At 44.1% G+C, this 15335-nt stretch overlaps 1 protein-coding gene across 2 annotated transcripts in view; it reads left to right on the top strand.

Moving 5' to 3' along the window:
- Nucleotides 1–15335, top strand: part of NCKIPSD (NCK interacting protein with SH3 domain) — a 127148-nt gene that overhangs the window by 41287 nt on the left and 70526 nt on the right. For both annotated transcript variants that reach the window (XM_054978471.1, XM_054978472.1), the window contains exons 2-3: nt 8094–8206; nt 9488–9683. In XM_054978471.1, coding sequence (XP_054834446.1) covers nt 8094–8206; nt 9488–9683 — 309 coding nt within the window. The remainder of the gene's footprint in view (nt 1–8093; nt 8207–9487; nt 9684–15335) is intronic.

Consider the following 15335-nt stretch of genomic DNA (forward strand, 5'->3'; position numbering starts at 1 on the left):
TTGCAGTGGCTTGTCATACCTGTAATAGGTCTAGTGCTATAAATATGTAAATTGCACATATATGCACTCACGGCGCATGCCTGCAGTCCATCTTTGGTTCTGTCAGTATACTCTATAAGATTCCATTTGTCTAGAAGAATGCTTTTCTGAAAGGTATGATTATTCTAGACTGCTGAACAAGTTCTCCTATGTGAGTGGCATTTAAACAGCCATAGCATTTTGTGGAATGTCATTTCGAAAAGTACTCTGCAGGAGTGATTTTTTTTATAAGTGTGTTGAAGGAAGGAAGAAAATGGAAAAGAGAAAAGTGGTTGAGGGATGGAGTGTGAAGGATCACACAGCCATCATATTTGTTTTTCTGAACAGTACAAAACTCTGAATCCACTTAATGTTCTGTAGCCATGATTGCAAAAGGAGTAAGAATTGGATTGGGGGGGGGTGCATAGGTAAATTCTTTGGAATGTACTAATGTGTAGATTAAACATATGTCTAATGTTCTGTATCTGAATTTGACTGAACAATGTTTTTGAAATGCCTCTTTCATTGTTGGAAAAGGAGCAGTTTCTTCTGTATTGGTCTGAATTATAGGTACTAGAAGGTGTATTTTAGATGCTGTCTTAGACCCTTTGGCCTACCTGGCATTATCTGCTGTTGCTGGCCATGGGTTTCTGGGATCTCATTTAGAGAGGAGTCTTTCCCAAAGCCTGAATGAAAACCATGTGCCTCTAGCACTGAGTTGTAACCATTCCTTACATGGAAGGTTCAAGGAACAGTCTTAGTTATCTATTATTGTATTTGTAGTCTTAGTTCTAAACAAGAAATGTTAGCAAAGAGATTATGACAGCAATGTTTTGATTCAGTTCTGTAACATTGCCTCTTCTAGTTATCATCTGTGGGACAAACATTTAATTATTCAGGTTGCCTCCTGAGCCAGTCTGCATATTTCATCAACTGACGTCTGCCGTGAAGCTTTGGCAGGGGCATGAAAAATTCAATAGAATGAGCCACTACCTCATGTTATGTCCACTTTGAGAAGATGCTACTTAAGCCATTTCCACACAGGTTGTGCATCTCAGGTTCAGTGCTGTAGGGAAGTGGGTATTTTTCCTGCTTCCCCACAGCATGCACCTCCCACAATTTCCCTGGGTTTTCTCCAGTCTTTCCCAAACCTGCTTTGCTGCAGTTGTTTTGTGAAAGATCACAGCAAAGCCTGGATGGCTTCCATGGGGGAGGGGGGGGGCGAGGTTTGGATTTTTCTGATCCCACCCACACAGCAGCCATTTTCCCTGTCCCCTTTACCTACGTCGCTGCAAAAAACGCCTTTTACAACCTCACTCTAGCCTGGAAGATGGCTTCTTACCTCGACATGGCCGACCTGGTCACCTGGATCTGTGCTATGGTAACATAAAGAGTTGACTATTGTAATGCACTATACATAGGCTTCCCATCCAAATTAACAAGGAGACTCCAATTGGTGTGAAACGCTGCAGCGTTACTGCTGTGAGGAGCAAGCAGGAGCATGAACATCACCCCCATTCTTCAGTCACTCCGTTGGCTATCTATCAGCTACCGTGCTCAGTTCAAGGTATTGGTTATCACATACAGAGCTCTTCACAGCCTTGGCCTGGCATACCTATAGGACCAGTTCCCTCCCTGTGTTCCTCCACAATAGCTTCGCTCATCTGAACAGGGTCTCCTGCAGGTACCACCCTGCACATGGGTGAAATCACCAGCAGCCTGTACATGGGCTTTTTCTATGGTGGCCCCTACCCTGTGGAATGGCCTGCCTGAGGTCAGGAGAGCCCCCACTCTTATAGCTTTCTGCAAATGATGCAAAAATGAATTATTCAAAAAGGCTTTTGTATTGTAGGGAGGGGCTGTCAGATGCTTCGGTAATTAGTTAAGGACCATAGACTTTACCACTATGTTGCCTTACATACTACCTGTTGTCTTAATTATGTGCTTCTAATGCGCTACTTGTGCTTCATGTGGTCTAAAGTCAGCCCTAGAATTGCTTGTGTTCTGTTTCAGCATTTCTTCAACTCTGTACTGGATTCTTATTAATGCTATGTCTTTGTAAAATTGTGTTTATTTACTCTATGGCATTGTTTATGGAAGTGTCCTTGAAATTGACTGTACTAATCTCACACTGTGTAATCTGCCTTGAGTCTCAGTGAGAAAGGTGAACTATAAATGACATAAAGGTAGTCCCATGTGCAAGCACTGAGTCATTACTGACCCATGGGGGGACGTCTCATCAAAACATTTTCTTGGCAGTCTTTTTACTGGGTAGTTTACCATTGCCTTCCCCAGTCATCTACACTTTACCCCCAGGAAACTGGGTACTCATTTTACCGACCTCGGAAGGATGGAAGGCTGAGTCAACCTTGAACCAGCTACCTGAATCCGGCCTCTGCCAGGATGGAACTCAGGTCGGGAGCAGAGCTTGAGGCTGCAGAACTGCAGCTTACCACTCTGTGCCACGGGGCTCCTCATATAATAAATGACATAAATAAAATAAACTCCACCGCTGGAGGCTTTTTTCAATTGGCAAGTGAATATCATTATATCATTTTAACATTATAACAATCTGTATATCAGGTTCTCTGAATCTCCAGCTTTCTTAAAAAAAAAAAAAGTAAATCTCTAGCACATTTCATTATGGAAATATAAGGAGAAAGACATATCTACAATGAAAGGGGCTAGAGGCTTACTTTAAAGAATGAAATCTGGATATTCAGAGAACCTGATACAGACTGTTATATCTTTATAACAACGTTTAACGGATAATTTAAAAAACTGAAAAATTCCTGGTGGGGGTGGGGGGGGTTGCCTGCTTGGGGACTGGGGCAGGGGAAAATTTGGGGAAACCGGCCATGTGGAAGCCCCATTCCCACTGCGCAGTATTGGCAGACACAGCAGCAAAAGGGAAACTCAGCCATGAAGACCACTTTGTTATCTGGCCAATTAAACATTCTTAATCTAATGTACTTCACAAGGTTGTTACGATAATAAGATTGAGGAGGGGTAAACTACATATATTATCCTGTGTTCCATGCAGCAAAGGAGATATAAAAATACCTTAGATATGTTTCTCCACTATTTTATATCCTTATTCACATCTTCTCCCCTTTTGAGTACTATTCTGTCGGGCAAGGACCTAGTATATTCCTTTTCCTTTTTTCTTCAGTGATGATTGTGGGAGGGGGATGTACTTGCTACAATATTGAAGTATTTACTTGTTATTTAAAGTTGCTGAACTGTGCTTCTCTAGCTAAGAGACTCTGGTCACTATGTCTAGATTCACAAGGATGTAATTGAGTCTTTTGCTGCATTAGATGAAAGCTGATCTTAGAATCATAGAATCATAGAGTTGGAAGGGGCCATACAGACCATCTAGTCCAACCCCCTGCCCAGTGCAGGATCAGCCTAAAGCATCTCTGATAAGTATACATCCAGCCTCTTCTTGAAAACTGCCACTGAGGGGGAGCTCACCACCTCCCTAGGCAGCTGATTCCACTTTTCAACTACCTAGGCAGCTGATTCCACTTTTGAACTTTTGGAATCACCTTTGAAAAGTGATTCCACTTTTGAATCTTGGTTTGCTCTTGTTTCAGGTTGGGGCATTTTTGGGGTTACATGAATTAAATTGGGCTTTGGAGGCAATTTTGAAGTTGAAACAAAATTTACTGTGTCCACATGAAACAGAACAAAACTGCAAATGTCTTAGATCCAGAGGAGTTAGCCGTGTTAGTCTGTAGTAGCAAAATCAAAAAGAGTCCAGTAGCACCTTTAAGACTAACCAATTTTATTTTATTGTAGCATAAGCTTTCGAGAATCAAGTTCTCTTCATCAGATGCCTGATCCGAATTGCAGCATGGGTTTGCTGCAATTCGGATCAGGCATCTGATGAAGAGAACTTGATTCTCGAAAGCTTATGCTACAATAAAATAAAATTGGTTAGTCTTAAAGGTGCTACTGGACTCTTTTTGATTTTGCAAATGTCTTGGAGCTGGAATGTACTTTTCCTGGTAGGTGTATAAAATTATATTTTACCAATTGACTGTTGTGCAGTCATCTGCCTGGGTGCATACCTGAGAGCAGAAGACAACCTTGGCTGGATCAGGTCAAAATTCCATCTAGTCAGCAGCCTGTTTCCAGCAGTGACCAATTTTGGGAAGTCTCCAGGCATCACATACAAGTTTCAAGCTACAGTCTTCGCCATCATTTGTCTCCCAGCAACTGGTGTTCAGAAACAGTACGCTTATGAATATGCCTTAGCATGGATCCACCAAAGCGTTTCCTCTGGTGGAATGATTTCTGCCTGGAGAGCATTATTTTGTTCCCTCCCCTTTTCACTGTAGCCCAAAAATGCCCCATGAAAGGCTGCTTCTAGGGGGCATGGGGAGGCATGTTGGGCTATAGCAGGAAGGAGGAGGTAAGAAAATCATATCCCATTCTTCTGTTTGTAGAAGAATTGGGTTAATTGAGTTAATTCAAGCTCTTATTTTTTAAAAAATTGTATTTTGCAATTATGCTTAAACTTCTGAGGCTGTGTAAACAAAACAAGAGGCTCAGCAAGCACCACAATAAAAGCCAACTTACAGTAACTTAAAAATACAATAAATTCCAACAGCCAGCAGCAAAATCAATATCCTTAACTAATAAAAGTTAGTAGCATGCTTTCACTGTCACACACTCTCTCCTGCACACACACAGCCTGTCTGAATCCAGAAGCTTTCACTAGGCTCCTGCAGACAGAAAGCATAGATACCATGTGAGAGACAGTGAAAAGGGGATTATAGACTATCACAGAAAAGGCCTTATTCCTGGCTACCGTGTATCACACCTCTTGAGAGTGGGGGCACACCAATAACAGATTCTGCTGAAGATCTTAAATGGTAGCCTCTTGTGGGAGCAACCCATTATTTAAATATCCTGGCCTCAGAGTTAGGGATTTAAAGGTAATAACCAGCACTATGAATTATGTTCAGGAGAAAATCATCAGTGTAACCCAATAACTTGTCATGCAGCAGGTGTTATGGTATGTCTTACTCTAATTGAAGCAATAGTCCTCAAAGGCTGGATGCTACCCCAGATATTTTGGCCAGGTCTTTGGAAGCTGTGACTGGGTGGTTAAGGTAGAGTCGACTGAAGCTAAATCCAACAAAGACACTTGAGCTGTGGGTTGGTAAGTTGGGAATCCGGCTCCCAGCTCTAGATGGGACACCTCTGGCACCTGCGCCAACATTGAGGAGCCTGGACGTGGTTCTCAATGCCTTCCCGTCCATGGAGGCCCAGGTCATGGCGGTTGCCAGATCTCCATTTTTCTATCTTTATCAGATCATGCAGCTTTCTCCTTATCTCTTGACTGACAACCTCGCTGCAGTCATCCAGGCAACGGTCACCTCCAGGCTAGATTTCTGTAACTTGCTGTATGCAGGACCGCCTTTGAGACTGCTCCGGAAGTTACAACTGGTCCAGAATGCAGTTGCACGTGTCCTTACAGGGACTCCGGTAAGAACACATATCCAACCTGTCCTGCACCAGCTGCACTGGCTCCCAGTTGAGTTCCGGGTCAAGTTTAAGGTTCTGGTTTTGACATTTAAAGCCCTTAGTGGACTGGAACCAACATACTTGTGGGACCACCTCTCACCATATGTTCCCTGGAGGGCACTCGATTCAGCTGATAAATATCTATTGATGATCCCTGGCACCAAGGATGTTCACTTGGTCTCAACCAGGGCCGGAGCCTTTTTGGCCCTGTCACCAGCCTAGTGGAACTCTCTCTCTGTTGAGACTCGGGCCCTGCGGAACTTGATACAGTTCTGCTGGTCCTGAAAGTCAGAGATGTTCCACCAGGCCTATGGTTGTGGTTGAGGTGTAGGAGAACTATCTGGCTGGCCTTCCTGCTGGGTCCTCTTTTGGCCTGCCCTGTTTTGCTGGTTAATTTGAGCGACCTGCCATGTCACTCACAACCCCACAAGTACTTGGGTGCTTGAATATATTATCTGAGGAATTATGAATACTGCATCTTTGGTGATTTCATTTTAAATTATGTTGTATTGTAATTGTTTACATTTTATTCATATTTATTGTATGCTTTTAAGCTTTCATTTGTTTATTGTATTATAGATTTCTGTTGCGGCCCGCCCTGAACCAGCTTGCGGGGAGGGAGGGCTATAAGTCCAATAAACGAAACTACACCAAACTAAACTAAACTAAAGGCAGCTTTACATAGGGTGTTTAGATTTTTCCAAGTGGTGGCAAGCAACCCACTAAGCCTGTTACTCTGAGTTCCAGTAGGGCTGGGATAGACAGAGAGTATCCACTGGGGGTTGTCAGAGAAACACAGGAATCTTTCTTCCTTTTCAACTTCTCACATTCTTGCCTCACCTGCCCCCATTGCGACTATAATGTGGGGGGAAAGCTCTTTCAATGAATAATTTTAGAATAGTAGATGGGGAAGGCCGGAGGATAGGTAGGAGCTGCTCAGTGCATGGAAAAGTGAAAGGGGGATAGAAAGAGGTGTGTGTGAGCATAGGCTTTTTCTTGACACTGCTCTTTCAAGCAGCCCAACCTCTTGTTCAGCCCTCAAAGTGCCTCACTGCCCTCTACCTGCTGTGGGAGATTTACTGCGCTTAGCCATTTGCCACTCACTTGTTTATTGACATCTGCCATCTCCCTGTATCTCTTCAACTCAGGGTGGATAAAAATCAATGATTTTTAAAAAAATTTAAATCAGTTTTTTTAAAATTTAAATCGGATTTTTTAAATAAAATATTTTTGAGGAAAAATCTATCTAAAGGTAGCTTTCTATTTAAGATACATTATAGTCCAAAAGTTATCATCCTGAAATAAGGATTAGTTTTTAATTATGTCGTATGAAGCTGTATATTCATGCAATGTTTAAATTTATTGGTAAACGAATTCCATTAATCCATTCACAATGTTTCTGTAAGATTATTGGGCAATTTTTCTGTCTAGAAGTTATCACAGATGTTTGGTTTTACAGTTCTCAAAACTGAATTTTTGTCTGCAGAGATCACATGTCTCTTTGTCACAGCAAAAAGGTTATAAAATAAACACACACTGTTGAGAAAAAGACCTTAATCTCATTGTTTGTTTGCAACCAATGTTGCAATGTTGTTTGTACAAAGAACCAACCCCTTACCTCTCAAGTGCTAAGTTTCAAAAAATTCAATGAATAGAAGATTGTTGGGAGTAGAATAGATCAGTAGAAGAAGCTAAGTGTGAGGAGTCTTTATGTAGAAAAGAATGAGACTATGTAGAAATCCATGATTTAAATCTAGTCATACTGACTAGTGATTTAAATCAAATCCACCCTGCTTCAGTCCAGCACCTCTTCCCCTACCTGCACCTTCTCAATCTCTTAGACCACCCCTGGATGAGTCACCATACAAAGTAAATTTGTTCCCCAAAGGAACAAGCAACTGGTATGAATTTTGAGTGTCTGGTTACCTGAATGTATGTAAATCTGATTATGGTGCCCAAGATTTAAGAGTATATGGAGTTGGGTGGAGGATCTAGCTATTCAGCTATTTCAGGGGCAGGCAAAGGCGGCAAAGGAAATAAACTTAAAATTGTTGGAACTTGCAGTGAAGGTAGAAGAGTCACTGTAGCAATCTGAATGTGAAATTGATCTCAGAGCTGCTTTGCGCCTCTGAAATTTTGCCATTGATCTTCATGTAATGAATTACTGGGACTCCAGGGCCCCAGGATGGGTGAGTGGAGCTGTGATGGATCCACAGCTGCTTCCAAACAAATATTTTTCAATTCTGCCTATAAATCTTGAACAGACAGAATCCATTTTATATATAAAAAGAAAGAAAATCTTGTTTGCTTTTTAAAGAAACTTTATGAAATAACTACAAGAAATGGAATTGGGAAATTGATTTCTATTATAAATGTGTGATGTGGTTATGAGAATACTAAACAATGTGAGAGTTTCAGGGGGTGTCTATAAAAGAGAATTAAGATGGTTGCAGTTGTCAATTTCATGTAGTCATTATAAACTTTGATGGGAAGATAAAAGTGAAGAGATTTAACACGTAGCATGGTTTATTCCTTAGGTGCTGGAACAAGATGTGGTTTTGCAGTCTATTGACAGAGCTATCGAGGCTATTCATAATGCAGCAATGAAGAATGGGGGAAAATACAACTTGGAGCAGAGGGATGTCCTCCAGTAAGTAGAGCTAGTAACCAGAAAGAATATTCAAGATGGTATGAAAACAGTAACATTAACAAAGACACATTATCTGAATACAAATGAGTTTTAAGACATGCAGTTGCAATTCAGGAGCTGAGCAGACTTTATAATAGACCTGGAGTTCTGTCTACTCTCTTCCTTATAATGCCTAATACTGTGTGTGATGCGATGTAGCGGTTCCATGAATTTCCCCCCTTGCTTCACTTAATGAACTTGAAGGAATATAGAGATCTACAGTGTAATAAAATTGGATCTTGCATGGTTTGTATTAAACATTGGAATCAAGAGAGATTAAAAATACAAGGAGCAACGTCAGCTCCCAAGTTTCTGATATTGTCTCCTCTGGCTCTTCAAGATCTACTGTACCTGTAGGATTGGATTGAGGAGCTATTAAGTTCTTGAGAGTACATAGCGCCTGTAAGTTTTGCATATGAGTCAAATATATGAATCCTATTTGGAAACGGTAGGGGTATGTGGGCAGGGGAGGTGTTCTACTGCCATCACTGCCAGCAGAAACACACTATGTCCATTTATTTAAATGATACAGAATATACAGGTTGGGTCTAAGGGTCCCACCCTTTATAATGGTCATGGGTGAGTTGTGGATTCTCCATTCCCGCTCATGAGGGTTTAACTGAAATCATGTTCTGTTTCCCTGAAATATTTTAGTTACCTCTATTGGAAAAGTCATGACTAAACCGACATAAGTTTCCCCCCCCCCCTGCTTTTTTCTCTGAAGGAAACACAAAGCAGCTTACCAAAATTGAGAGAATACAATTCAAATAAACAACAAACAGTTTCCTCAAACTCACCAGCTATTCAATGGGCGAGCTCATCCAAGCCCAAAAGGCATGAGCTGTGGGCAGAGTGTCCTTTGGGCACACCCAAGTTTTATATCTGGAAACAAGATGGCAAAATAAAAGCTTACCCCAGATTTTACAGCTGTTAGTTGTTTTAGTCCCATTTTTTCATCCCTTGGAGATGCTAAAATTGCATGCTATTAAATTCTGCTTGTCTTTATTTAATAGAAGTAGATCAGTTCCCTCCTTAATAGAAGATCCTCATTACCTATGTAGAAGTTAGATTTCGGTCCAGAAGCACCTTACAGGACTTTGAGGTGCTACTGGACCCAAACCTTGCCTTTTTTCTACTACAGACCAACACAGCTACCCACCTGAAACTATGTAGAAGTTAGTTGATATTTGCAGCGTTGAGGCAACCTTAAGCCCTATTGTTCAATATAACTTTTATTGCTAGGAAGTTGATCCATCATCGGAAGGAAACTGTTTCCCGCAAAGGTCATTCACCATCTGCTCAAGGGATGACTCCATCCTCCAGTGATCATCATCTGGATCTAGCCAGGCAACCCAACGGTTTTTGCCGGACAGGATATGAGCGACACCACAGTTTGCCAAACACTGAGACCCAAGAGGAAGAAGGCAGCCTTTACCAGGTAGCATCTTGAAGCCTTTATCTTTCCAGATCTCTTCTGCATGTCCTAGTCATTCTGAAGTCTTGTCCTTGTGGAGAGACCTCTGCCTCTTACACTCAGTCTATGCAGTTAGTTGTGGATATTGATCTTTCAGAATGAGAGGCAGAGTGCTATTTTTTAATTGTTCAGAAATTATGTATGCTCATAAACACTATGGATTCTTTATCAGGCATAGAAAGTAAGAGAGACAATGTTACACGTTACTTGCTGGTTCTCTGTTGGAATGTTCTGCTCTAAGAACGAAGGAAATTCTGGAGTAGGCAATTTTATTTGAATCACAGAGATAAGCCATCTCCACAATCAATGTAGAAAATAAAATGATAGGCAAGATTAATCAATTCTCTAATCCATTATGGCACTTCTTGTGTTAAACACTCATGTTAGAGTAGCCAGCTATCAGTACGTAACAGTGACTTAAGCCAAATCTAGCTGTAGTTTTTCATTTACAAAATTTCTCCCAGGAGATCAGACACAGTATACTTATGAAAGTGTGGGGGTGGGTGGGTGGAAACAATGCCATGCCCCTGCTCTCAGCCCCTCCACAGTGACTGAAGCGCCTTATAGAGTTACACACCAGCCACCTGATTAATAGCCGATCCTTTAAGAGTCAGGCAGCCACTGACAGCTGGCCCTTTGACAGCCAGCTGTCTGACAATCAGCTGTTGAAAAGTTCCACTCTGGGAGAGTTAGGGGGCAGAAATTGGTCAGAAAGCACTACTGGTTCCTCACAGGCTTGGCCAAGCCCCCATAAGACTTCTGGATAGAGGGAGGCCACTGAGCATGAGAGAGTAAGCCAGGGTAGACAGCCCAGCTCTGGCTCCCAGCTCAGAAGAGAACAGAGCTACAGAAGAGGAGGTGGGATAGGGTGGTACCCAACCTCTACCCCTCTCTGAGGTCAAGGGAGAGCACTTGAGCCAAATTAGGCTCTAGTGCATGATGGTTGGGAATTTCTGTAGAGAGAAACTGGAAGTTCTGGAATCGTGTGACACGCTTTTAAAGAGATGCTGGATCCTCAGTGGAGTTAGAAGGGAAAGTGATGTTTGTGAAAGTACTGCTTGTTTCATTGCATCTTCTCCTGTCTTAAAATTTGCAGCAGAATATCTGCTCCTTACTAGAACTAGAATAACTGCTCTGGCACTTTATTCTCCAGTTTAAGACAAAATTTGCATTTTGTTTTTCTTGCTAATGATAAATTGAGGAAGGAAAGACAAGAAATATCTGTAAGCAGAACTTTGTCTACACTAAACATATTCTAAGGCTGTTGTGGTGCCTAACCACATCTTTGTCTATCATACTTTGGTCAAATCATGAAAAAATAACTCTTGGAAAATACAATAATGCTAGGAAAAGTCGAAGGAAGTAGGAAAAGAGGAAGACACAGCATGAGATGGATTGACTCAATAAAGGAAGCCATGGCCTTCAGTTTGCAAGACCTGAGCAAAGCTGTCAATGATAGTAAGTTTTGGAGGTCATTAATTCATAGGGTCACTATAAGGGAAGCAACTTCTTGCTTTTAGGATATAAAAGGAACTAGAAACATCTTTCAAAGGAAGGTCTGCTATAACTTGATTCTTGATTTACTCACATCTATGATTTCGAGTCAAATGAACTCATTCAAACCCTTGCTGGAAGAGGCAGAAACAACTAGCAGTGTCTAACTATGGGAGGTCAATGGATATCTTCTTCCCTTCTGTATTTGCTGTCATAATCCTGTAACATTAGTAATGCTCTGGAAAATCATAAGTGCCTTGACTAATAGGACAACGGGTTCCCATATCGGCTAGTGAAAAGTTTACTGTTAGTCACTTATGACCATGCCCCTATTCGAATGTATTTTGCCCTCTGATAATGGATGATGAACAGCAATAAATGAAAATAAAACATTGATGTCTGTTGAACATCCAAACAGACAAAAGCAAGATCTGCCAGATCTTCTGCTTTTAACCCTGTTTTAAAAAGTTTTTTCTGGCTTCAGCCTTTTCTGGATAGCATCACTGAGTCAAGTTGTTTTCAGTCATTGACTACAAAAAAATATTGGCGGGGAGCAAGCCCGAATTATTGCTAAAGGCCTTGGAGGTCAATTTTCCAATGTTTTCAGTAACACAGCAATAGTCTCTCTCTCTCTCTCTCTCTCTCTCTCTCTCTCTGATAAAAACATTCTTAGAAGGGGTCATGAATTGGGAGTGGAGGGCACACACTCTTAAAGTAGTTAGCTCTCAGGTGCCAATCAAAGAAATTTCTTGTTACCTTGGGTGGGGTGTGCACTAGCAAAATTATTATTTTAATTCCATGTTGGGTGTCAGGGCTTGCTGCGGCCGCCACTGGGCGGGGTGCTGGGCGGTCTGCTCCTGATGTCAAAGGGGGGGGCAGGGATTCTGCGGGACCCTGCTCTGTGGATGGAGGGGCGGTATACATCACCCAGACTCCCTCTCACTCCGCTCGCTGGCCCGCTCAACCTGTGCCACTCACTCCCCTTGGTCTCTGCCATCTCCTCCTCCTTCATCCACTCTCCTCCTTGCCTTTGCTCTTGCTTGGCTCTGCTCCAACTCCACTCCATTACTCCTACTCAAAACCCACCCCACCCTGTGGGCATGCTTCCCTTTTATCCCTTCAGCCTAGCCAGGCTCTGCCTGCTAACCACGCCCTCCTGCTGCCTTCCACCCAGGGCCTTAGCTGGCCTAGGCAGCTGCACCTGGGCTTGTTTGGCTGGAAGCACTGAGCTTGTCCACCTGTGCCTCGTTGGCTGGCTGTCCAGCCTCCCTGGCTGATCTGATGGCTGAAGGCAGGCATAGCTGAGCCTCCCTGGCCGGCTGTCCATCTCCTCCCACAGAATGCCTCAGGCAGCTCTACCTGAAGCTGCTTAGCTCCTAGCATCCCCTGTGCTGCAGGCTGGGGTGTGGCTTTGAGCTGCTGAAGCAGCTTCTCCTCCCTGGCTGGTAAGGCTTCAGCTTGGCCCCCTGCTGGCTCCCTGGACTCCCACTGGAGGGTGGGGCTGGCTGGTCTCCACCTGCCCCTTCTAACCCTCTGAGGCTTGAGTGTCTCTTCCCTTCCCCCTGTGGCTGGCTGGGGCTTGGGTGTCTCTTCCCTTCCCCCTGTGGCTGGCTGGGGCCTGGGTGTCTCTTCCCTTCCCCCTGTGGCTGGCTGGGGCTTGGGTGTCGCTTCCCTTCCTCCTGTGGCTGGCTGGGGCTTGGGTGTCTCTTCCCTTCCTCCTGTGGCTGGCTGGGGCTTGGGTGTCTTTTCCCTTCCCCCTGTGGCTGGCTGGGGCTTGGGTGTCACTTCCCTTCCCCCTGTGGCTGGCTGGTTCTGGGCCTGGCTGCCTGCTGAGGTACCTGGGCTGCTGTCTCCCGGGGTCTCCCGTCCTTTCCTCCAGGTAAGTCTGGGGGCTGGGCTGTAGACCCCGGGCATTGGGAATGCTTATAGTTAAATATTGGGAATGTTGTCAAATTGGAAATATTTGGGACAATATTGGAACACAGTATTGTCATTTGGAAAATATTGGAACAATACTTCAAATACTTATCATGGACATGTGGAATTAAAATTGGGTAGTTGTGGGTGGGGAGGAAGCATCCCCAGCTGGTGTAGCCAGTTTGGAATAGTGGTTAAGAGCGCAGGACTCTAATCTGGAGAACCGGATTTGATTCCTCACTCCTCCACTTGAAGCCAGCTGGGTGACCTTGGTTCAGTCACAGCTTCTAGCTCTCTCAGCCCCACCCATCTCACGGGGTGTTTTGTTGTGGGGATAATAATAACATACTTTGTAAACTTCTCTGGGTGGATGTTAAGTCATCTTGAAGGGCAGTATATAAATCAAATGTTGTTGTTGTTGTCGTTGTTGTTGTTATATTAATAGCTGACCTGCTTTAAGGTAAAAAGGCTGTTATTTCCTATGGGGTAGAACTAATCCCAGATCATTCTAAAAATGGATGGTAGACTTAACTCTGAAGGCCAGATCTACCATGCATGGGAAAGAAACATTATTTCCTAAGGGCCGTTGTGGTGGCCTCCAGAGTCCAGGTCTACTGCCCATAGAAAAGGTCCATAATCATCCCCATTCTCCAGGCCTAGACTTTCCTGTCAGTTGAGCTCCCGTCTCTGCACCACACAGCGAATCTTATACCTGTGTTGCAGGCTAGCCCCATTAAGGCTGAGCCTGCCCTACAGAACCATAGGAGAATGGAGGAGGGCTCAGCTGCTCCTGGGGTTTTCCTTCATCTTTTAACAATCCTTGTGGAACCCACCAAGGCATAGCTGCGACTCACTCCAAAGATCAGCTGTGTGGTGTGGGAGTGGGATCTTGCCCAACAGGTAAGTCTAGTCCTGGGGATGGTTAAGGACATTTTCCTATGGGCAGTAGATTTGGAGTCCAGATACTAAGTCTGTTACTCTTAATTTAGAGTGTCCCCCTTTAAATGTTAAAAGGCTATTACTTTAAATGGAATGACCTGGCCTCCCTATTGAAAATAATGGACCTTAAAGGTGAAAGAGTAGGTACACTTCTGACCAGCTGAGAGGCATTTCCTTCTCCCCAGCCACTCTTGCCTTCCTAACAGGATTTCCAAATCCAGTATTATTGGAGAGGGAATATCTCTAATAATACTGGAGATATTCCCTGGAGAGTCCTGTCTCTCCGCCACGATTTGCCGGCCACAGTTGATACAGTATGTGAACTAGAGGCCCCTTGGCTGTCTTCGGGGCCGGTATTCGATCACTTCAGCCCTCTCTCTGGGGAGGAGGTGGACAGGATCCTGCAGGTGGTGAGGTCTACCACTTGCCTCCTGGCCCCATGTCCGTCGTGGCTGGTGAAAGCCTGTATTGGCGGACCATGGGATTCTTTTTTTTTTTTTAACTACGGGATTCTTTAGAGGTTATTATCAACACATCCTTGGGCTCCGGGGTTTTTCCCGGGGTGCTAAAGGAGGCTGTGGTGAGGCCCCTTTTAAAGAAACCATCACTGGATCCTGCTGACCTGCTCAGTTACCACCCAGTTTCAAACCTTCCGTTTCTGGGTAAGGTGATTGAGTGGGTGGCGGAGAAACAGCTGCAGAGTTTCCTGAAGGAGAACTCGGCTCTGGATCCCTTCCAGTCTGGCTTCCGCCCGGGCCATGGGGCTGAGACATTGCTGGTCGCCCTCACAGACGATCTTCACAGACATCTGAATCGAGGTGGAATGGTGCTGCTGATTTTACTTGATCTTTCGGCAGCGTTCGATACAGTCGATGACGACTTTCTGTCCCACCTCCTCACCGACGTGGGGATACAAGGGACGGCACTACAGTGGCTTGTCTCCTTTCTTCACGGTCGGGGACAGAGGGTGGCGCTAGGGAAGGAGTTGTCATCCTGCCATCCACTACTGTGTGGCGTGCCGAAGGGGGCAATACTCTCCCCGTTATTGTTTAACATCTGTGTCCCCTCGCCCAGCTGGTACGAAGTTTTGGGCTTGGTTGTCATCAGTACGCTGATGACCCCCAGCTATATTTGTTGATGGACGGCTGGCCTGGATCAGCCCCGGATGTCCTGGAACATGCTTTTGAAGCCGTAGCTCGATGGTTGAGGCAGAATTGGCTGAAGTTAAACCCCTTAAAGATGGAGATCCTGCACTTGAGTCGCGGG

The sequence above is a fragment of the Eublepharis macularius genome, chromosome 4 (genome assembly GCF_028583425.1).
Source record: "Eublepharis macularius isolate TG4126 chromosome 4, MPM_Emac_v1.0, whole genome shotgun sequence".
Classification (NCBI taxonomy): Eukaryota; Metazoa; Chordata; class Lepidosauria; order Squamata; family Eublepharidae; genus Eublepharis; species Eublepharis macularius.